General features: G+C 45.0%; 1 protein-coding gene across 1 annotated transcript in view; it reads left to right on the top strand.

Annotated features, from left to right (window-relative positions):
* Positions 1–1992: 1992 nt before the first annotated feature.
* ARPIN (actin related protein 2/3 complex inhibitor) overlaps positions 1993–25561 on the top strand; it is a 49335-nt gene continuing 25766 nt past the window's right edge. Inside the window, exons 1-2 of the mRNA XM_044279509.1 lie at positions 1993–2178; positions 5141–5216. Coding sequence (XP_044135444.1) covers positions 2087–2178; positions 5141–5216 — 168 coding nt within the window. The 5' untranslated portion in view covers positions 1993–2086. The remainder of the gene's footprint in view (positions 2179–5140; positions 5217–25561) is intronic.

Genomic DNA, 25561 nt, shown 5'->3' on the forward strand with positions numbered 1-25561 from the left:
TACACACTATAGTGAAGCACTGGTATGACACATGTACACAGTATAGTGAAGCACTGGTATGACACATGTACACACTATAGTGAGGCCCTGAATGACACATGTACACAGTATAGTGAAGCACTGGTATGACACATGTACACACTATAGTGAGGCCCTGTATGACACATGTACACACTATAGGGAAGCACTGGTATGACACATGTACACACTATAGGGAAGCACTGGTATGACACATGTACACACTATAGTGAAGCACTGGTATGACACATGTACACACTATAGTGAGGCCCTGAATGACACATGTACACAGTATAGTGAAGCACTGGTATGACACATGTACACACTATAGTGAGGCCCTGTATGACACATGTACACACTATAGGGAAGCACTGGTATGACACATGTACACACTATAGTGAGGCCCTGTATGACACATGTACACACTATAGGGAAGCACTGGTATGACACATGTACACACTATAGTGAAGCACTGGTATGACACATGTACACACTATAGTGAAGCACTGGTATGACACATGTACACACTATAGTGAAGCACTGGTATGACACATGTACACACTATAGGGAAGCACTGGTATGACACATGTACACACTATAGTGAAGCACTGGTATGACACATGTACACAGTATAGTGAAGCACTGGTATGACACATGTACACACTATAGTGAAGCACTGGTATGCCACAATGTACACACTATAGTGAGGCCCTGTATGACACATGTACACACTATAGGGAAGCACTGGTATGACACATGTACACACTATAGTGAAGCACTGGTATGACACATATACACACACTATAGTGAAGCACTGGTATGACACATATACACACTATAGGGAAGCACTGGTATGACACATATACACACTATAGTGAGGCCCTGAATGACACATGTACACACTATAGTGAAGCACTGGTATGACACATGTACACACTATAGTGAGGCCCTGAATGACACATGTACACACTATAGTGAAGCACTGGTATGACACATGTACACAGTATAGTGAAGCACTGGTATGACACATGTACACACTATAGTGAAGCACTGGTATGACACCTGTACACACTATAGTGAAGCACTGGTATGCCACAATGTACACACTATAGTGAGGCCCTGTATGACACATGTACACACTATAGTGAAGCACTGGTATGACACATGTACACAGTATAGTGAAGCACTGGTATGACACATGTACACACTATAGTGAAGCACTGGTATGCCACAATGTACACACTATAGTGAGGCCCTGTATGACACATGTACACACTATAGGGAAGCACTGGTATGACACATGTACACACTATAGTGAAGCACTGGTATGACACATATACACACACTATAGTGAAGCACTGGTATGACACATATACACACTATAGGGAAGCACTGGTATGACACATATACACACTATAGGGAAGCACTGGTATGACACATATACACACTATAGTGAGGCCCTGAATGACACATGTACACACTATAGTGAAGCACTGGTATGACACATGTACACACTATAGTGAGGCCCTGAATGACACATGTACACACTATAGTGAAGCACTGGTATGACACATGTACACAGTATAGTGAAGCACTGGTATGACACATGTACACACTATAGTGAAGCACTGGTATGACACCTGTACACACTATAGTGAAGCACTGGTATGCCACAATGTACACACTATAGTGAGGCCCTGTATGACACATGTACACACTATAGTGAAGCGCTCCACCTCTTACCTGCACAGTTCAGCACTTCGCACACAGATACTCCAGTCCTAGGAAGGAGGAGACTATAACTTCGGACCGTACCATGTGCGCTCGGTAGAGGGGGAGTTGTGTGTATTATACATATAGTTCTTTATCCTCTACATTACACCACTGCTTATATACTGAGACAGCGCAGTGACACCGTAATTCACTGTCGTCTGTCCACGATCATGTACAGAACCAGTAGCAGCTGGGTTCTGGTTCTGTCACCCCCATACCCCGGGCCACTTCCCTGCTCCCTCTAGTAGCTGAACGCTGTCTCTTTACGGCCTGAGCGCGGTGAGCTGCTGTCACGATGAGCCGCATCTATCACGACAGTGCCTTGCAGAATAAGCCCGTACATGATGAGCGGGTGTCGGGAGACTGGCAGCCGGCAGTGTACCAGAGGTATGGCTGTGTGCTGGGCTTATAGGAGGACGTGTGGCCGGGCGAGGGGGCTGTACACAGGGCAGAACTGGCCCTGCCCTGGTGACTGGGCACATATAGCTAGGAAAGCCTATGGGCACGTCTCTCGGATATCGCATGCCGTATTCGAACATAAACTGGTATTTCTGGCCAGCCCTTGTTCACACTAAGCGCTGTCACTACCTCAGGGATATGGCTGTGTACAGAAGGAAGCACCCGCCATACACTGTAGTGTAACCACAGGCTTCTGTACTGCAGACCTGTGCCAAAGGTGTGTGTTTGCCCCCTGGCATTGTGTTACATGGACACCTGGAGCCCACCACCCTCAGTCTGTATGCTGGTGCTTCAGGTGCATTGCCCAGAGCTGAACTCCAGTTATAAGTTGTCACCAGTCCTAGATGTGGGTCCTGGTGACTTTGAACACATGCTAATCCCCCACCCTATTCTTGGTGATCAGTGACCACACCGTTCCCACAGTTATCGCCTGTCCAATGAATAGGTTATCATTTATCACTGGAATACCCCTTTAAGCCCCTTACACGCCATGTTTTATGTGTGTGAGTATAGGAAAGTGCTCTTTTTTGCTTATTCTTATTTTTTTTGTACATTTTTCAGATTTTTTTTAAAATGGAAATTAAGATGCTGTGTTAGATTTTGGCCATTCCTCTCGCCCTATTTTTCCCGGGGACAGAAAGAAGCTTCCAAACCACTGATAAAAGCCAGGGTGTATTCTCACACGGCACATCTGGTCCCATACGTGTGAGCAGTGAGGGCAACATTTCTATGAATGAATTTTGAAAGACAGATACTGTGTAAATGTATGTGTTATGGCTTCTATTTAAAGGGAACCGGTCACCTGGATTTTGGGTATAGAGCTGAGGACATAGGCTGCTAGATGGCCGCTAGCACATCCACAATATCCAGTCCCCATAGCTCTGTGTGCTTTTATTGTGTCAAAAAAAAACTATTTCATATATATATAAAGTAAAGTATCCAAAGATGAGGCAGCACTCCAATAGAAAATAAAAAGTGGATCCTTTATTCCCCTCTGTGCAACGTTTCAACCGCATTGAGACGGTTGAAACGTTGCACAGAGGGGAATAAAGGATCCACTTTTTATTTTCTATTGGAGTGCTGCCTCATCTTTGGATATTTTACTTGTTTATAGCCGTCTAAGGTCCCTTTCACACGAGCGTGATTTCCGCGCGGGTGCAGTGCGTGACGTGAACACATAGCACCCGCACTGAATCCTGACCCATTCATTTCAATGGGGCTGTGTACATGAGTGTTTTTTTTCACGCATCACTTCTGCAATGCTTTGAAATCGCAGCATGTTCTATATTCTGCGTTTGTAACGCAGGACAGGCCCCATAGAAGTGAATGGGGCTGCGTGAAAAACGCATTGCATCCGCAAGCAAGTGCGGGTGCGATGCGTTTTTCACTGATGGTTGCTTAGAGATGTTGTTTGTAAACATTCAGTTTTTTATCACGCGCGTGAAAAACGCATCAAAACGCATTGCACCCGCGTGGAAAAAACTGAACAACTAAACGCAATCGCAGACAAAACTGACTTGTTTTAGTGCCAAAATCGCAGCATTTTCACTGAACGCACCCTGAACGCATCCGTATAAAATCCGTCACGCCCGTGTGAAACCAGCCTAAGCCTGCGGCTGTGAGGATTTGCATCCACCATTGCTTGGTCTCGTGCTGCTGTGTTTTTTCTTTTGGTTTCTTTCTATATATGTGTGTGTAAATGAGGCTACTAACGTTTCCGGAGCCCAGCACCGCCCTGCATACTCCGAATCCCCTACTTGCTCCCCGACGTCACAAAGCTATTGCGCCGTAATCTCGTGATGCGCGAGCTAGCGCATGCGCAGTGTCGGCATAGTGTTCCTTCCCTGTGCTGGCATCAGCCTCAGGGAATGAACTGCGCATGCGCTAGCTCGCGCATCGCGAGATTACGGCGCTCTAGCTTTGTGACGTTGGGGAGCAAGGAGGAGATTCGGAGGATGCGGAGCAGTGCTGGGCTCCTTCACAGTGGGTGCAGCTGGGCTCAGAGTCAGAGAACGCTGGACTCATCTCTGAAGCACGGAGGAGACTGGACGCATCTCTGAAGCACGGAGGAGACTGGACGCATCTCTGAAGCACGGAGGAGACTGGACGCATCTCTGAAGCACGGAGGAGACTGGACGCATCTCTGAAGCACGGAGGAGACTGGACGCATCTCTGAAGCACGGAGGAGACTGGACGCATCTCTGAAGCACGGAGGAGACTGGACGCATCTCTGAAGCACGGAGGAGACTGGACGCATCTCTGAAGCACGGAGGAGATTGGACTCATCTCTGAAGCATGGAGGAGACTGGATTCATCTAAGGCTCATTTACATATATATAAAATTATTTTTTGGACACGATAAAAGCACACAGAGCTATGGGGACTGGGTATTGCGGATGTGCTAGCGGCGATCTTGCAGCCTATGTCCTCAGCTCTATACCCAAAATCCAGGTGACCGGTTCCCTCTAATATGGTCGACATGATCCCCCGCACTATTATCAGGAGCTCCTGCTCCATGGAACAGAAACAAGAACTGAGACCCCGGTGGACTATGGGAATAACAATTACAATTGCTTTAGTCTAGCACTTGATTGTGATGACCTTTAAGTTCAGTACTGGGGATTTAGTATGTGAACAGGGTCCCAAAAATGCACTGCATGTAGATTTTTATCAGATTTTACACATATTCTTCACCAAAATCCTTGTCTGATCCTGAAGCCAGTGCCAGACAGCTCTAGCAGCACTTATCCAGGATCAGTAATTCTGTCTCTAGAGTCAGGTTCCTCCCATATATACGTTCAGGAGATTCATCTGATGTTTCTGGACTGCTTACAGGTGAAGCATATCTATACTGTGTATTAATATCACATTGTATATTTTATTTCTGTAGTGGACCAGGCATTCTTCTGGAAGGGGAACTAGTGGATTTCTCTCGCCATGCCATCACCGACAGCAAAGGAAAGAAGGTGGGTAATGGTTTATTAAAGGGGTATGACCATCTAGGACATTGATGGCATATCGTTAGGCTATGCCACCAATGTCAGATAGGTGCAGATGTCATCTCTGGAACCTGCTCCTACCTCCAAAACAGGGCTTCCGAAGTGAACACAGGGCAGCCACACATAGTCAACCACACTCCTGGCTTGGCTGCTTCTGGTGGTCCCGTAATGGTAAATTGAGAGGTGTCTGCACTTGCATGGCATGCTCTCCATCTATCATTATTGGACTTTCAAAAATAGCTGAGCGCGCTCACTGGGCCATAGTGATGAATGAAGAGCATGCTGTACATGAGCAGTTGCTTTCTGTTCAATTCGGGGATGCCTTTTTGGGATAGGAGCAGGTTCCAGAGCTGGGACCTGCACCCCTCTAACATTGATGGTGTATCCTAGCGTTATGCCATCAATGTCCCAGATGGGCCAACCCCTTTAACCCCTTAAGGACACATGACGTACCGGTACGGCATGTTTCCCGAGTCCTTAAGGACACATGACGTACCGGTACGTCATGGCTTTAAATAGCGATGCCGGCGCCGCGGGGGTTAATCGGAACGGGATGCCGGCTGAAATCATTCAGCCGGCATCCTGTAACAATGCAGGGGGGGGTCATTTGACCCCCCCGCATCGACGATCGCAGAAAACCGCAGGTCAATTCAGACCTGCGGTTTTCTGCGTTTCCGGTCCATTCGGGTGTCCTGTGACCCGATGAACCGGAAAAAGACTGCGATCGGTGGCGTAATTTTACACCACCAATCGCAGTCCGAGGATTTGCAGAGGCGGAGCTGGCCCTGGTGCTGAACGCCGCTGTCCAGGGTGCTGATTGGTGCAGGGGAGAGAGGCGCGAGATTCAAACTTCCTGCGCTCCTCTCTCCCCTCCTCTTCCTGTTCTGCACGAGCACCCGGCAGCATCGTCCAGCACCAGCTCCTGTGTCCCCCTAATCGCCATCCATCACCCTCCTGCACCCATCGCCACCCAGGTAGGTTAGGGTCAGTGAGGGAGAGTCACCTTTAGGCAGGGATAGAAGGGAAAAGTTAGAAAAAAAAAAAAAAAAAATCACATTTATTCCAAACTTTTTTTTTTCAGCTACCAGACCCCAGACCCCCCTGCCACTTGCCCCCCCCCGCATCCCCCCCACCACCAGCCCCCCCCTCACCACCAGCCCCCCCCTCACCACCACCCCCCCCCCCCCCCCCCACCAGACCCCCCCACCACCACTTTTTTTTCTGCGTGCGCTGACTGGCCGGCACTTTTTAGCGTCCGTCCACTGTTAGCGCATCGCCCGCCCCACCGCCCCACCACCCCACCGACCGCTGATCAGCGTTGAACCGCTGATCAGCAAGTTTGAACTTTTTTTTTTTTTTTTTCTAACACTTGCCCATTTTTTTTGCCTGGACTTTTAGTACGTGAACACCCGTGCCCCCACACACACGCACATAGAATAAAGGTTTACACGCACGCACATACACACGCACACACACACACCCATGGCCCGCCGGGTGTTCTCGGCCGAGGAGGCATATGCCCAGATTGCCTCCGACTCTGAGAGCCCCAGTGAGGATGAGGATGACCCCACGTTCCTTTTGTCATCCGCATCCTCCTCATCATCATCGGATGACGATGAGCCACCAAGGCAGCGGAGACGCCGCCAGGCGGAGCCAGGGGCCACACATGCTAGGGATCCTGTGGCCCACCCTAGTACGAGCCGGGGGTTCGTACTGGTTTCCCGGCCCACCAAATAAGTTCACCGGAGCCCCCTGCCGATGAACTTAGCTGGTGTCCCCCAGTGGACTTTGAGCCTGAGATTCCGGATTTCGCTGGCAATCCTGGAATCCAGATTCCCACAGTGGGGTTTACTGAAATAGACTTTTTTAGTTTTTTTTTCAGTAACCCACTGGTGAATCTGATGGTGGAGCAGACGAATCTGTACGCCCAACAGTTCGTCGCTCAAAACCCGGGCTCATTTTTGGCTAGACCCGGTGGCTGGACGCCGGTCAGTGCAGCCGAGATGAGGACATTTTGGGGCCTCGTGCTGCATATGGGTCTAGTGCAAAAACCCAGTGTCAGGCTGTACTGGAGTGGGGACGTCCTATACCAGACCCCACTGTACAGTACGGCCATGACACGCTCCCGGTTTGAGGCCATCCGGAAATGTCTGCATTATTCCGATAATGCAGCATGTCCCCCCCGAAGTGATCCTGCCTATGACCGGCTGTACAAGATACGGCCGGTCATCGATCACTTTGGGGCCACATTTCAGCAGGCCTACGTACCTGGAAGGGAGGTCGCGGTTGATGAGTCTCTCGTTGCGTTCAAGGGGAGACTCAGTTTCCGCCAATACATTCCCACAAAGCGGGCGAGGTATGGCGTGAAGCTATACAAAATTTGTGAGAGTACCTCAGGGTACACTTACAAATTTCGTGTGTACGAGGGGCGAGATTCCCGGATTCAACCACCAGAATGTCCCCCCACTCTGGGTGTTACCGGGAAACTCGTGTGGGACCTTATGTACCCACTGCTGGATAAGGGTTACCACTTGTACGTGGACAACTTTTATACCAGCATTCCCTTGTTCAGGTCCCTTGCCGCCAGATCCACGTTCGCTTGTGGGACCGTGCGGAAAAATCAACGCGGCCTCCCTGCCCACCCCCTCCAGGTACCTATCCCCAGGGGTGAGACCCGTGCACTTACCAGTGGAAACCTGTTGCTGGTCAGGTATAAGGACAAGAGGGATGTCCTTATGCTGTCCACAATCCACGGTAACAGCACCACCCCAGTCTCTGTGCGAGGTACCACGGCAACGGTCCTCAAGCCCGATTGTATCGTCGCCTACAATCGGTATATGGGAGGAGTTGATCTCTCTGATCAAGTCCTCAAGCCATATAATGCCATGCGCAAAACCCGGGCATGGTACAAAAAAGTTGCGGTCTACATGGTGCAGGTTGCCATGTACAACTCTTTTGTACTATCCCGAAGCGCTGGCAGCACAGGGACATTCCTCCAATTCTATGAGGCAGTCCTCAAAGACCTGATCTTTTCGGACCGGGAAAGAGCAGGCCGGAGTACCTCGGGAACTGGAGGCGCCCGGATCGTCCCTGGCCAACACTTTCCAGGTGTGGTCCCCCATACTGGAAAGAAGGGACGAACCCAAAAAAGATGCAGAGTGTGTCACAAGAGGGGGATACGGAAGGACACCACTACTCAGTGTGACACTTGCCCCGATCATCCGGGCCTCTGCATTATCGATTGCTTCAGGGAGTATCACACTTCCATGGAGTACTAAATTTTTATAATCTCCAACAGTCCCCTAGAGAACATAAAACACTATGGCTCTCAGACTTTGGAGACACAGAAACAATTTTTTTTCCCCAAAAAAATATTAGTTTTAGTGCAGGCATCCTCAAACTGCGGCCCTCCAGATGTTGTAAAACTATAACTCCCAGCATGCCCAGACAACCTACAGCCATCAGCAGGGCATGGTGGGAATTGTAGTTTTACAACATCTGGAGGGCCGCAGTTTTAGGATGCCTGCTTAGTGTCTCCAAAGTCTGAGAGCCATACATATTGGGCATCGTCGCGTGCGTAAAAGTCGTCGCTATAAAAATAACATTTGACCAAACCCCTCGGATGAACGGTGTTAAAAATATAAAATAAAAACGGTGCCAAAACACCCATTTTTGGGCAAAATTTCCATTTGAATCCTTTTTTTCCAGTAATAAAGCAAGGGTTAACAGCCAAAAAAAACTCAATATTTATGGCCCTGATTCTGTAGTTTGCAGAAACACCCCATATGTGGTCGTAAATGGCTATATAGCCGCACGGCAGGGCATAGAACGAAGGGAACTCCATATGGTTTCTGGAAGGCAGATTTTGATGGACAGTTTTTTTTTTTGACACCATGTCCCATTAGAAGCCCCCCCTGATGTAGCCTAGACTAGAAACTCCAAAAAAGTGACCCCATCTAAGAAACTACACCCCTCAAGGTATTCAAAAATTACTTTACAAACTATGTTAACCCTTTAGGTGTTCCACAAAACTAAATAGCAAATGTAGAAAAATTTTAGAATTTAATTTTTTTGTTACCTTGCCTCAAAAAAGTGTAATATAGAGCAACCAAAAATCATATTTACCCCTAAAATAGTACCAAATCAACAACCACCTTATCTGTAGTTTCCTAGATGGGGTCACTTTTATGGAGTTTCTACTCTAGGGGTGCATCAGGGGGCTTGAAAGGGTACATGGTGTAAATAAACCAGTCCAGCAAAATCTGCCTTCCAAAAACCGTATGGCGTTCCCCCTTCTTCTATGTCCTGCCGTTTAGCCAAATAGTAGTTTACGACCACATTTGGGGTGTTTCTGCAAACTACAGAATCAGGGCAACCCATTTTGAGTTTTGTTTGGCTGTTAACCCATTTTTTTCAGTAATAAAGTAAGGGTTAAAATGGAAAATTTTCCAAAAAATAGAAATTTCTAAATTGTTTCTCCATCTGCCATTAACTCTTGTGGAACACCTAAAGGGTTAACAAAGTTTGTAAACCCAGTTTTGAATACCTTGAGGGGTGTACTTTCTTAGATGGAGTCACTTTTTTGAAATTTCTATTCTAGGTGTGCAACAGGGGGCTTCAAATGGGACATGGTATAAACAAAACCAGTCCTGCAAAATCTGCCTTCCAAAACCCATATGGCGTTCCCCTCTTTCTACGTGCTCCCGTTTGGCCAAACAGTAGTTTACGACCACATATGGGGTGTTTTTGCAAACTACAGAATCAGGGCAACCCATATTGAGTTTTGTTTGGCTGTTAACCCTTACTTTATTGCTGGAAAAAATGGGTTAAAATGGAAAATTTTCCAAAAAATAGAAATTTCTAAATTGTTTCTCCATCTGCCATTAACTCTTGTGGAACACCTAAAGGGTTAACAAAGTTTGTAAACCCAGTTTTGAATACCTTGAGGGGTGTACTTTCTTAGATGGAGTCACTTTTTTGAAATTTTTATTCTAGGGGTACAACAGGGGGCTTCAAATGGGACATGGTATAAACAAAACCAGTCCTGCCAAATCTGCCTTCCAAAACCCATATGGTGTTCCCCTCCTTCTATGTCCTCCCGTTCGGCCAAACAGTAGTTTACGACCACATATGGGGTGTTTTTGCAAACTACAGAATCAGGGCAACCCATTTTGAGTTTTGTTTGGCAGTTAACCCTTGTTTTACTCCTGGAAAAAATTGATTATATTGGAAAATTTTCCAAAAAATAGAAATTTCTAAATTGTTTCTCCATCTGCCAATAACTCTTGTGGAACACCTAAAGGGTTAACAAAGTTTGTAAACCCAGTTTTGAATACCTTGAGGGGTGTACTTTCTTAGATGGAGTCACTTTTTTGAAATTTCTATTCTAGGGGTGCAACAGGGGGCTTCAAATGGGACATGGTATAAACAAAACCAGTCCTGCCAAATCTGCCTTCCAAAACCCATATGGTGTTCCCCTCCTTCTATGTCCTCCCGTTCGGCCAAACAGTAGTTTACGACCACATATGGGGTGTTTCTGCAAACTACAGAATCAGGGCAACCCATTTTGAGTTTTGTTTGGCAGTTAACCCTTGTTTTTTTCCAGGAAAAAATTGATTATATTGGAAAATCTTCCAAAAAATCTAAATTCTAAAAATGTATGTCCATTTGCCATGAAGTGTTGTGGAAGACCTAAAGGGTTAACAAAGTTTGTAAAAACAGTTTTGAATACCTTGAGGGGTGTAGTTTCTAGAATGGGGTCATTTTTGGGTGGTTTCTATTATGTAAGCCTCACAAAGTGACTTCAAACCTGAACTGGTCCATAAAAAGTGGGATTTTGAAGATTTCCGAAAATTTCAAAATTTGCTTCTAAACTTCTAAGCCTTGTAACATCCCCAAAAAATAAAATATCATTCCCAAAATGCTACAAACATGAAGTAGACATATGGGGAATGTAAAGTCATCACAATTTTTGGGGGTATTACTATGTATTACAGAAGTAGAGAAACTGAAACTTTGAAATTTGCAAATTTTTCAAAATTTTTGGTAAATATGGTATTTTTTTATGCAAAAAAATTAACTTTTTTGACCCAATTTTAGCAGTGTCATGAAGTACAATATGCGACGAAAAAACAATCTCAGAACGGCCTGGGTAAGTCAAAGCGTTTTAAAGTTATCAGCACTTAAAGTGACAGTGGTCAGATTTGCAAAAAATGGCCTGGTCCTTAAGGTGAAATAGGGCTGTGTCCTTAAGGGGTTAAGGATATAATAATCTCATATGGAACCAAAATGTATTAAGCATATAATAATCAGACATTACTGAGCAGAAACAAAAAGTTATGTAGATATTTTTAGAGGGTTTATTGGGCAAATGCTTGATGGCACTTGTCAGTAAACTATTGCAGGTGAATAACCAAGCTTCTTGTATGGCAGTGCACAGAGCACCTACAGGTATATACTAACATAGTTTATATGATTGAAAAAAGACATAAGTCCATCAAGTTCGACCTAGGGATGGGTGGGTATGGGAATTTTAGAAAACGGGAGTGAGACTCAGATTTCTACACATTTTCATATGTATTCATTTTTACTTTTAAGTATTCATCTAAACCCTTTTTAAAACCGTCCACTGTTCCTCTGTGACCACGTCCTGAGGAAGTCTATTCCACAGATTCACAGTTCTTACAGTAAAGAAGCTTTGATGCTTCTGGAGACTGAACTTTTTCTTCTCCAGTCGGAGGCAGTGGCCCCTTGTCTTTGAGGGCATTTTACATGGGACAGTTTTTCACCGTATTTTTTGTATGGCCCATTTATATACTTGTACAGGTTAATCATGTCCCCCCTTAAACGTCTCTTCTCAAGACTAAATAAATTCAATTCTTTTAATCTTTCTTCATAACTTAGACCCTCCGTGCCCCTTATCAGTTCAGTCGCTCTCCTCTGTACTTTTTCCAGCTCCAGGGCATCCTTTCTATGGACTGGTGCCCAGAACTGGACTGCGTATTCCAGATGAGGCCGCACCAGCGCTTTGTAAAGTGGTAATATTACATCCCTGCCTCGCGAGTCATGCCTTGTTTAATACATGACAATATCCTGGTAGCCTTAGAAGCAGCTGATTGACATTGTATACTACAATTTAATCTACCATCCATAAGGACACCCAAATCCTTCTCTAGAAGGGACTCTCTGTGTTACATCCCATAGGACATATGAAGCACAGAGATTATTACTACCAAGATGCATAACTTTACCTCCTGCCCAAAATCCGTAACACATATGCCAGATCCGGCATTTTTTTACATAGGAATGTATTAGTGCTGGATCCATAAAAGGGAAAAAGAGAAAAGAGGAGGCAGCGCCTCGTGTGTAGAACCTTACAGCACTCGGTATAGGCACAAAAGTTACTGATTATGCTTACCAGAAGGGGTTGTGAAAGCTCACAGCGCCTCCGAAACGCCTTTCTGGATGATTGCCTGTCCAGTTTGCGGGAGAAGAGAAGACTGCGTCTGCTGCCCCTGGTCTGTATCCCTTGCCGTGGTTCGGTTATCAGGATAAGGTATGTGCAGAGAAGTGAAGAAAAATCAGACCATTCTTCGGTGGCGCTGGTGCAGTAAGGACTCGATACTCAAAAGGTACCAATCAAGGTAATCTTTTTATTAAAGTTGGTCTACGCGTTTCGGGGGCAGAACATCCCCCTTCCTCAGGACAATAAAACTTATTACATTTAAAACACAGTGTTTCCAGTTCTTTTATGCACTCAGTTTGAGCGCAATGTGTGCAGGTCACATGGGTGGAGAGGAGGCCGGGGGCGTGAGTGTTTGTCCTGTCGCTAGGATACCAGACACTCCCCCAGGGTTAGGTGGCCAATCGTTTTCCCTTTTAGGTTGCACTAGTGTCTTATGATTCCTCCTCCTGGCGTGTCATGGGCGGTGATTGTGCCGATTGGTCCGGCATCTGTATGACGTCTCTGGGGCGGTACTTGGATGACGTGGCTGGGGCAGCCCATCGATGATGTTAGTGGGCCGGTCTTTCAGTGCGGCATCTGGATGATATCCTCTCTGTAATTTATTTGCTTTAGCGGCTACAATGTTCTGTTCATTTTGGTAAATTCTATTGGTTATGTTGTGGTTCATTGTTGTGTAGTCTGGGTGGTCTGAAAATGATTGTAATTCCCTCATGGTTGTCTCTATCTTATCTATGTGTGTTTTTTTTACACAGATTTTTCTTTGTCACCAGAAAGACGGATCCGGCATCTCAATGCATTTGTAAGACTGATCAGGATCCTGATCAGTCTTACAAATGCCATCAGTCGGCATACGTTTTGATGGATCCGGCAGGCGCCGGAACTGCCTGACGAATTCCTCTGCCGCAAGGGTGAAAGTACCCTAGGCCTCTTTTACACGGGCGTCGCGTGTGAGGGCCGGATAGGATGGGGGTGCGTCGAGGGAAAATGCAAGATTTTTCTTTGTGAGTGCAAAGCGTTTTAATGCGTTTTGCACGCGCGTGAGAAAAATCAGCATGTTTGGTACCCATCACCCCCCATGCCATCAGTCCTCTGTTCCATCACCCCCCCATGCCATCAGTCCTCTGTTCCATCACCCCCCCATGCCATCAGTCCTCTGTGCCATCACCCCCCCATGCCATCAGTCCTCTGTGCCATCACCCCCCCATGCCATCAGTCCTCTGTGCCATCACCCCCCCATGCCATCAGTCCTCTGTGCCATTACCCCCCCATGCCATCAGTCCTCTGTGCCATTACCCCCCCATGCCATCAGTCCTCTGTGCCGTCACCCCCCCCCCATGCCATCAGTTTTCTGTGCTATCACCCCCTATGCCATCAGTACTATGGGATCAGTCCTCTGTGCCATCATCCCCCCCATGCCATCAGTTCTCTGTGCCATCACCCCCATGCCATCAGCCGCCCCCCCCCATGCCATCAGTCCTCTGTGCCCTCTGCTTCTAGCCATCAGTCCGCAGCGCCAGTACTTGCCTTTTCTGTAGGGGCGCCGCTGACACTCCTCAGCTCCTTAGCCTCTTTGTCTTCTTGCGCTGCACTGTCGTCCTGACGTCACACAGTGTCAGGTTATAGTGCTCGCTTACGTGCACTATGACCTGACCATGTGTCAGGATACAGTGCTGCACGGTGTGGGCCAGAAAATTTAATCAGACGAATCCTGCCGCGACGTCACGTCCCCATGCCTCCCGAGATGCCTGCTATTTCCCTAGTGGCGTCGCCATGGGGGGGGGCCAAAGGGGGCCACGGCCCCCCCCCTACATCACGCAGTGCCCCTCCATTCCTCCCCCTAACTGTAATGTGCCCCCATTCATTTTGATCACTCACAGGGGTGTACATTTCTTCTAAACTGTAATCTGTATCCTCTGACCTGGTCCTGCAGTAACTTTAAATCAGCGATCGCTCGGTAACAACTAACAGGCAAGCACGTGACGTCACTGTAAGCGCCGCCCGTGCACTGCCTGTAGGCTGTAGCCTGGCCCTGTTACCGAAGCTAGCTGAGAAGTGGTGTAAGGTACTAGTAGAGATGGGCGGCCGCTTATTTAAAGTTACTGCAGGATATGGATTACAGTTTAGAAATGTGACTGTCAAATGTACACTCCTGTGAGCAGTGGGGACAGTGGGGAGGGGGATCTGTGCATGACTGTTATGGTGGGGGGGTCTGTGGATGATACATATAGCATAAGATGCTATATACAGTATGTGTCATCCACAGATCCCCATAATTCTTATGTACAGGATTCGAGATTCGAAAGATTCAATATATTCGAGAACCTTTTCGGATTCGAAAAAAAATTGGATTCGTCCCACCTCTAATCAAAAGCCTTACTAAATTCTAGATAAGCGATGTCTACTGCACCTCCGCCATCTATTATTTTAGTCACCCAATCAAAAAAATCAATAGGATTAGTTTGACATGATCTCCCTGAAATAAACCCATGCAGTTTTTCATCTTTCAATCCATGGGATTTTAGATGTTCCACAATCCTCTCCTTAAAGGGAATCTGTCACCTGGTTTGAGCATATTTAGCTGTCACCATTGGCATGTACAATAAACTACCTTATTTCCTGCAGTGGTCTTCTTTCTTCTTTTCATGGTTTCATTTTGATTAAAAAAGTGCTTTTTATGTTATGCAAATGAACCTCCAAGGTGCCCGGAGGGGCGTTATTCTTCATCTCTTGAGCCCAGTAACGCCCCCCTGCTGTACCCATCCCGCCTTAATTTCGAGTCCAAGCACGCCTACTCATTATGAAATATCGTCCCACAGCCGAGGTGAACAACGCCGCCCCATCCGCTACGTCAACTAATACATTCAAGCTACACCCCTGGCTTCTTTCTTTCAGCCGCCGGAAATCTTGCGCAGGCACAGTACCGCCGACTGCCTGCGCCTGAGGGAAACGGCTTCAAAAGTGTCACTGGGCATGCGCCGAGCCCAGTGACACTTTTGAAGCTATTTCCCTCAGGAGCTATTTGATCGCTCATGCAGTCGGCGGTACTGTGCCTGCGCGAGATTTCCAGCGACCGAAAGAAAGAAGCTAGGGGTGTACCTTGAATGTATTAGTTGACGTAGTGGAGGGGATCCCGCCGTTCACCTCGGCTGTGGGACGATATTTCATAATGAGTAGGCTTGCTTGGGCTTGAAATTAAGGCGGGATGGGCACTGCAGGGGGGCGTTACTGGGCTCAAGAGATGAAGAATAACGCCCCTCTGGGCACCTTGGAGGTTCATTTGCATAAAACAAAAAGCATTTTTTAATCAAAATGAAACCATGAAAAGAAGAGAGAAGACCACTGCAGGAAATAAGGTAGTTTATTGTACATGCTAATGGTGACAGCTGAATATGCTAAAAACTGGTGACAGATTCCCTCTAACCACTTCAACCCCGCTAGCTGAAACCCCCTTAATGACCAGGCCACTTTTTACACTTCTGCACTACACTACTTTCACCGTTTATTGCTCGGTCATGCAACTTACCACCCAAATTAATTTTACCTCCTTTTCTTCTCACTAATAGAGCTTTCATTTGGTGGTATTTCATTGCTGCTGTAATTTTTACTTTTTTTGTTATTAATCGAAATTTAATGATTTTTTTGCAAATAAATGACATTTTTCACTTTCAGTTGTAAAATTTTGCAAAAAAAACGACATCCATATATTAATTTTTCGCTAAATTTATTATTCTACATGTCTTTGATAAAAAAAAATGTTTGGGTCAAAAAAAAAAAATGGTTTGGGTAAAAGTTATAGCATTTACAAACTATGGTACAAAAATGTGAATTTCCTCTTTTTGAAGCAGCTCTGACTTTCTGAGCACCTGTCATGTTTCCTGAAGTTCTACAATGCCCAGACAGTAGAAAAACCCCACAAATGACCCCATTTCGGGAAAGTAGACACCCTAAGGTATTCGCTGATGGGCATAGTGAGTTCATAGAACTTTTTATTTTTTGTCACAAGTTAGCGGAAAATTATGATTTTTTTTTTCCTTACAAAGTCTCATATTCCACTAACTTGTGACAAAAAATAAAAACTTCCATGAACTCACTATGCCAATCACAAAATACCTTGGGGTGTCTTCTTTCCAAAATGGGGTCACTTGTGGCGTAGTTATACTGCCCTGGCAATTTAGGGGCCCATATGTGTGAGAAGTAGTTTGCAATCAAAATCTGTAAAAAATGACCGGTGAAATCCGAAAGGTGCACTTTGGAATGTGGGTCCCTTTGCCCACCTTGGCATCAAAAAAGTGTCACACATCTGGTATCGCCGTACTCGGGAGAAGTTGGGGAATGTGTTTTGGGGTGTCATTTTACATATACCCATGCTGGGTGAGAGAAATATCTTGGCAAAAGACAACTTTTCAAATTTTTTTTATACAAAGTTGGTATTTGACCAAGATATTTATCTCGCCCAGCATGGGCATATGTAAAATGACACCCCAAAACACACTCCCCAACTTCTCCTGAGTACGGCGATACCACATGTGTGACACTTTCTTGCAGCCTAGGTGGGCAAAGGGGCACACATTCCAAAGAGCACCTTTTAGGATTTCACCGGCCATTTTTTACAGATTTTGATTTCAAACTACTTCGCACACATTAGGGCCCCTAAATTGCCAGGGCAGTATAACTACCCCACAAGTGACCCCATTTTGGAAAGAAGACACCCCAAGGTATTCCGTGAGGGGCATGGCGAGTTCCTAGAATTTTTTTATTTTTTGTCACAAGTTAGTGGAATGAGACTTTTTTTTTTATTTTATATATATTTTTTTCCTTACAAAATCATCATTTTCCGCTAACTTGTGACAGAAAATAAAAATTTTAGGAACTCACCACAGAATACCTTGGGGTGTCTTCTTTCCAAAATGGGGTCACTTGTGGGGTAGTTATACTGCCCTGGCATTCTAGGGGCCCTAAAGCGTGAGAAGTAGTTTGGAATCCAAATGCGTAAAAAATGCCCTGTGAAATCGTAAAGATACTCTTTAGAATTTGGGCCCCTTTGTGCACATAGGCTGCAAAAAAGTGTCACACGTGGTATCGCCGTACTCAGGAGAAGTTGGGCAATGTGTTTTGGTGTGTCATTTTACATATAGCTATGCTGGGTGAGAGAAATATCTTGGCAAAAGACAACTTTTCCCATTTTCTTTATTTTTTTTTATACAAAGTTGGCATTTGACCAAGATATTTATCTCACCCAGCATGGATATATGTAAAATGACACCCCAAAACACATTGCCCAACTTCTCCTGAGTACGGCGATACCAGATGTGTGACACTTTTTTGCAGCCTAGATGCGCAAAGTGGCCCAAATTCCTTTTAGGAGGGCATTTTTAGACATTTGGATCCCAGACTTCTTCTCACGCTTTCGGGCCCCTAAAAAGCCAGGGCAGTATAAATACCCCACATGTGACCCCATTTTGGAAAGAAGACACCCCAAGGTATTCAATGAGGGGCATGGCGAGTTCATAGAATTTTTATTTATTTTTTTGGCACAAGTTAGCGGAAATTTATTATTTTTTTTGTATTTTCTCACAAAATCTCCCTTTCCGCTAACTTGGGACAAAAATTTCAATCTTTCATGGACTCAATATGCCCCTCACGGAATACCTTGTGGGGTATTTATACTGCCCTGGCATTTTAGGGGCCCTAAAGCGTGAGAAGAAGTCTCGAATATAAATGTCTAAAAAAAATGTACGCATTTGGATTCCGTGAGGGGTATGAGTTCATGTGAGATTTTATTTTTTGACACAAGTTAGTGGAATATGAGACTTGGTAAGAAAAAACAAAAACAAAAAAAAAACAATTTCCGCTAACTTGGGCCAAAAAAAATGTCTGAATGGAGCCTTACAGGGGGTGATCAATGACAGGGGGCTCTATATGGGGTGATCACCCCCCTGTCATTGATCACCCCCCTGTAAGGCTCCATTCAGACGTCTATGATTTTTACGGATACATGGATCGGATCCGCAAAACGCATATGGACGTCTGAATGGAGCCTGACAGGGGGGTGATCAATGACAGGGGGTGATCAGGGAATCTATATGGGTGATCACTTCCCTGTAAGGCTCCATTCAGACGTCCGTATGTGTTTTGCGTATCCGATCCATGTATCTGTGGATCCGTAAAAATCATACGGACGTCTGAACGGAGCCTGACGGGGGTGATCAATGACAGGGGGGTGATCAGGGAGTCTATATGGGGTGATCATGGGTGATCATGGGTTCATAAGAGGTTAATAAGTGACAGGGGTGTGGTGTGGTGTAGTGTTTTGTGGTACTTTACACAGCTACCTGTGTCCTCTGGTGGTCGATCCAAACAAAAGGGACCACCAGAGGACCAGGTAGCAGGTATATTAGATGCTGTTATCAAAACAGCGTCTAATATACCTGTTAGGGGTTAAAAAAATCACATCTCCAGCCTGCCAGCGAGCGATCGCCACTGGCAGGTTGGAGATCCACTGGCTTACCTTCAGTTCCTGCGAACGCGCGCGCCTGTGTGCGCGCAATCACAGGAAATCTCGGCTCTCGCAAGATGACGCGTATATGCGTCACTCTGCGCAGAGCTGCCGCCTCCGGACCGCAGATCTGCGTTAGACAGTCCGGAGGCGGTTAAGTATGTTTTCCATTAATTTCCCTACTATTGATGTCAGGCTTACTGGCCTATAGTTGCCCGATTCCTCCCTACTACTTTTCTTGTGAATGGGCACAACATTTGCTAATTTCCAATCTTTTGGGACGACTCCTGTTGCCAGCGATTGGTTAAATAAATCTGTTAATGGTTTTGCGAGTTTGCCGCTGAGCTCTTTTAATAGCTTTGGGTGTATCCCATCAGGCCCCTGTGACTTATTTGTATTAATTTTAGACATCTGACTTAGAACTTCTTCCTCTGTAAAGACACATGCATCAAAAGATTTATTAGTCTTCTTTCCTAACTGAGGTCCTTTTTCTTTTATTTTTCCTTTGTAAAAACTGAACAGAAGTATTCATTGAGGCGGGCAGCTAGTTCTTTATCTTCTTCCATATACCTTCCTTCTTTTGTTTTTAATTTGGTAATTCCTTGTTTTAATGTCCTTTTTTTCATTTATGTATCTGAAGAATTTCTCTTCTGCCTGTGCTTTAGAAGCTCTTATAACTTGTTTTGGCCTCTCTGTCTAATCTTATAAATTTGCATGTCATCCTCGTGTTTTTTATTTTATTTATTTTTTATTTTTATAATTACTGAATGCTATCTTTTTGTTTTTAATGATTTTGCCCACTTCTGCTGAGTAGCACAGTGGTCTCTTCCTTTTTTTTGCTTTTACTGACAAGCCTAATACAATTTTCTTTTGCATTCTAGTGCCACTTATAAGTAGTCCCATTTCTCCTGGACGCCATTGAAACTGTTCCAATCTGATAGGGACTCGTATACCACTAATCTAATTTGAGAAAAGTCAGTTTTTCTAAAATCTAAAACCTATGTTTTTGTGTGGTGTGACTCAGTCACTGTACTTATAGTAAACCACACTGACTGGTGATCACTAGATCCCAAGCTTTCCCCTACAGTAATATCAGATACCAAAGTCCCATTTGTGAATACTAAATCTTAAATGGCCTCCTTCCGGGTTGGCTCCTCAACTACTTGCTGTAGAGATAATCCCAGTAGGGAATTTAGAATATCTCTACTCCTGGAATAACTAGCTATTTTGGTTTTCCAGTTTACAGCAGGAAGATTAAAGTCTCCCATAATGATAACTTCCCCTTTCAATGTCATTTTAGCCATTTCCTCAAGTAATAGATCTAATTCTTTGACTTGGCTAGGTGGTCTATATATCACACCTACACAAGTTACCTTATGATTATCAAGCTGCAACGTAACCCAAACTGACTCTCTAAATTGGTCTCGCTAACTTGTATTAGATATACTTGTATTAGATATAGGTGATATCTGCCATTCTAATCCTGCTTGTAATGATAAGCAGATAACTGCAGTGATCTGTACAGACCAAGAAGTGGCGCCTAATATTTGGCTTACAATTGTTTAACATAAATACATGATTTAAAAGGGTTTTCTGAGATGTTCATTCTCATGACTTATCCTCTGGATAGAATATTGAAGAGAACCAAAGCACTCTCAAGTCTGTAGTTTATTCACCAAATAGTGCACTTGAGAGTGCTGAGGATCTCTTGAATAATGTGAATAAACGGGCGCACTACAGGCTGGTACCCATCACCGCTTGCACCACTACCTCATTTATGATACAGCTTTTTCCATAAGTGCTGCTACAACTTTCTTTTCTATCCTCTGGATAGGTATCTGATCGGTAGGGGTCCGACACCCATAATCCCCTGTCGATCAGCTGCTTGAGAAGGCAGTGGCGATCCTGTGAGCGCCTCTGCCTTCTCGCAGCTTACCAAGTACAGCGCCGTACATAGTATAGCGGCTCTGATTGGTATTGCAGCTCAGTTCCATTCAATAAAATAGGGTTGAGCTGCTCCTAGGCCATGTGAACGATGAACGTGATGTCACTAGCCTTGGAAAAGCAGAGAGATGGTTGCTACGCTACTGCTAGCGCCGCTGTCTTCTCAAACAGCTGATCCCCACCGGACCCCCACCGATCAGATACTGATGACCTATCCTGAGTATATGTCATCAGTAAAAAAAAAATCTCGAAAAAACCCTTTAAAGAGGACCTTTCATGGGTCCAGACATTATGAAATAAGTAGGGAGCTGTGTAGGGCATAATTCACGGCTGTAATATCGCTCACTAGTGTGTCTGTCTGGCGCTCCGTTCCCCCGCTGTGGCCCCCGTTGACTTTGCCTGTCTGATATGCTAATGAATAGCATCGGTACAGGGAGGAGGAGACTGCCCTGTTTCTCAATGGGCGTCTCCTTCTCCCTGGCTGTAGCGCTGTCCAATCACAGCGGAGAGCGTCACAGTCAGGGAGAAAAAAAAACTCAGCTTCTCACTGTTGAGAAACAGGGCAGTCTCCTCCTCCTTGTAGCAATGCTATTCATTAGCATATCAGACGGGCAAAGTGAACGGGGGCCACAGCGGGGGAACGGAGCGCCGGACACACACACTAGTAAGCGATATTACATCCATGAATTATGCCCTACACAACCCCTTACTTATTTCATAATGTCTGGACCCATGAAAGGTCCTCTTTAACCACTTCAGCCCCGCTAGGTGAAACCCCCTTCATGACCAGGCCACTTTTTACACTTCGGCACTACACTCCTTTCACCGTTTATCGCTCTGTCATGCAACTTACCACCCAAATGAATTTTACCTCCTTTTCTTCTCACTAATAGAGCTTTCATTTGGTGGTATTTTATTGCTGCTGACATTTTTACTTTTTTTGTTATTAATCAAAATGTAACGATTTTTTTTGCAAAAAAATGACATTTTTCACTTTCAGCTGTGAAATTTTGCAAAAAAAACGACATCCATATATAAATTTTTCGCTAAATTTATAGTTCTACATGTCTTTGATAAAAAAAAAATGTTTGGGCAAAAAAAAAAAAATGGTTTGGGTAAAAGTTATAGCATTTACAAACTATGGTACAAAAATGTGAATTTCCGCTTTTTGAAACGGCTCTGATTTTCTGAGCACCTGTCATGTTTCCTGAGGTTCTACAATGCCCAGACAGTAGAAAACCCCCACAAATGACCCCATTTCGGAAAGTAGACACCCTAAGGTATTCGCTGATGGGCATAGTGAGTTCATAGAACTTTTTATTTTTTGTCACAAGTTAGCGGAAAATGATGATGATTTTTATTTTTTTTATTTTTCTTACAAAGTCTCATATTGCACTAACTTGCGACAAAAAATAAAAAATTCTAGGAACTCGCCATGCCCCTCACGGAATACCTTGGGGTGTCTTCTTTCCAAAATGGGGTCACTTGTGGCGTAGTTATACTGCCCTGGCAATTTAGGGGCCCATATGTGTGAGAAGTACTTTGCAATCAAAATCTGTAAAAAATGACCGGTGAAATCCGAAAGGTGCACTTTGGAATATGCGCCCCTTTGCCCACCTTGGCATCAAAAAAGTGTCACACATCTGGTATCGCCGTACTCAGGAGAAGTTGGGGAATGTGTTTTGGGGTGTCATTTTACATATACCCATGCTGGGTGAGAGAAATATCTTGGCAAACGACAACTTTTCCCATTTTTTTTATACAAAGTTGGCATTTGACCAAGATATTTTTCTCACCCAGCATGGGTATATGTAAAATGACACCCCAAAACACATTCCCCAACTTCTCCTGAGTACGGCGATACCAGATGTGTCACACTTTTTTGCTGCCAAGGTGGGCAAAGGGGCACATATTCCAAAGTGCACCTTTCGGATTTTGCAGGCCATTTTTTACACATTTTGATTGCAAAGTTCTTCTCACACATATGGGCCCCTAAATTGCCAGGGCAGTATAACTACGCCACAAGTGACCCCATTTTGGAAAGAAGACACCCTAAGGTATTCCGTGAGGGGCACTGCGAGTTCCTAGAAATTTTTTTTTTTTTGTCACAAGTTAGCGGAAAATGATGATGTTTTTTTTTTTCTTACAAAGTCTCATATTCCACTAACTTGCGACAAAAAATAAAAAATTCTAGGAACTCACCATGCCCCTCACAGAATACCTTGGGGTGTCTTCTTTCCAAAATGGGGTCACTTGTGGGGTAGTTATACTGCCCTGGCAATTTAGGGGCCCATATGTGTGAGAAGTACTTTGCAATCAAAATGTGTAAAAAATGGCCTGCAAAATCCGAAAGGTGCACTTTGGAATATGTGCCCCTTTGCCCACCTTGGCATCAAAAAAGTGTCACACATCTGGTATCGCCGTACTCAGGAGAAGTTGGGGAATGTGTTTTGGGGTGCCATTTTACATATACCCATGCTGGGTGAGAGAAATATGTTGGCAAAAGACAACTTTTCCCATTTTTTTATACAAAGTTGGCATTTGACCAAGATATTTATCTCACCCAGCATGGGTATATGTAAAATGACCCCCCAAAACACATTCCCCAACTTCTTCTGAGTACGGCGATACCAGATGTGTCACACTTTTTTGCAGCCTAGATGCACAAAGGGGCCCAAATTCCTTTTAGGAGGGCATTTTTAGACATTTGGATCCCAGACTTCTTCTCACGCTTTAGGGCCCCTAAAAAGCCAGGGCAGTATAAATACCCCACATGTGACCCCACTTTGGAAAGAAGACACCCCAAGGTATCCAATGAGGGGCCTGGCAAGTTCATAGAATTTTTTTTTTTTCGCATAAGTTAGCGGAAATTGTTTTTTTTTTTGTTTTTTCTCACAAAGTCTCACTTTCCGCTAACTTAGGACAAAAATTTCAATCTTTCATGGACTCAATATGCCCCTCAGCAAATACCTTGGGGTGTCTTCTTTCCAAAATGGGGTCAGTTGTGGGGTGTTTGTACTGCCCTGGCATTTGAGGGTCTCCGCAATCATTACATGTATGGCCAGCATTAGGAGTTTCTGCTATCCTCCTTATATTGAGCATACAGGTAATGAGATTTTTTTTTCCGTTCAGCCTCTGGGCTGAAAGAAAAAAATGAACGGCACAGATTTCTTCATTCGCATCGATCAATGTGGATGAAAAAATCTCTGCCAAAAAAAAAAAACGGAGGGGAAAGGCGTCTGCCAGGACATAGGAGCTCTGCCCTACATCCATACCCACTTAGCTCGTATGCCCTGGCAAACCAGATTTCTCCATTCGCATCAATCGATGTGGATGAATAAATCATTGCCGGGATTTTTTATATATATATATATATATATATATATATATATATATATACAAAGTGCTTGCCAAAGCATAGGAACGCCGCCTCCTCCTCAGCTCGTATGCCTCGGCAAACGTATCTGTCACTGCAGAGGAGAAAATCCCGTCTTGCAGCGCCGCATACACCGACTTGCGTGTAATCTGACAGCAGCGCAATGCTTCTGTCAGAATGCACATCGGTGCTGCAGCTAGTAGATCGGTTGGTCCACCTGGAAGGTAAAAAAAGAAAAAAAAAAAAAAAAGAAAAAACCAGGCCACAACGCAATAATTTTATTAACTTTGGAACAGAACATGTAACTTTAACTTTTGGAACTAAACATTAACCTGTTTGCTTACCTGTTTTTTTTTTTTTTTACCTTTATAGAACAAACCTCTCCTTCCCCATGGGTCAATGTGCAAAGCGCAAATCGCAAATCGCCCAAAGATGTGGCGAAGTGCGTTATGCACTTTGTCCCATGTGAAAGGAGATGTTTGCAGCAGCTGTGAGTGAATGGGCCCTAATAGCCCTGTGTGCCTATCCTGGTGAGATGATCCCTATGCTAGGTGTACCTGTGTGTGGTACTTTCGGAAACACTCCCCTAAGCATAGGGCAGGGTGGTCGGGACAGTCAGGACAGAAATAGCGGGTGTCACGCCTTATTCCACTCCTGCTACAGACACGACATTTTTTTCGGGGTGGCGGTCGGTTTGAGGTACCAGCAACGACACTGGGGAAGTGTCGCTCGTGTAGACGGCTAACTACACTGGTGGATGGGGCCACGGAACCTCCTGGATACAGGAGGTTCGCGATGATCTCTTCCTGAAATTTGAGGAAGGATCCAGTTCTCCCAGCCTTACTGTAGAGAACAAAACTATTATACAGAGCCAATTGAATTAAATATACAGACACCTTCTTATACCAGCGTCTGGTGCGTCGGGAAACTAAATACGGAGCCAACATCTGGTCATTGAAGTCGACCCCTCCCATGTGGAGGTTATAGTCGTGGACTGAGAGGGGCTTTTCAATGACACGGGTTGCTCGCTC

Source organism: Bufo gargarizans, chromosome 2, assembly GCF_014858855.1.
Source record: "Bufo gargarizans isolate SCDJY-AF-19 chromosome 2, ASM1485885v1, whole genome shotgun sequence".
Lineage (NCBI taxonomy): Eukaryota > Metazoa > Chordata > Amphibia > Anura > Bufonidae > Bufo > Bufo gargarizans.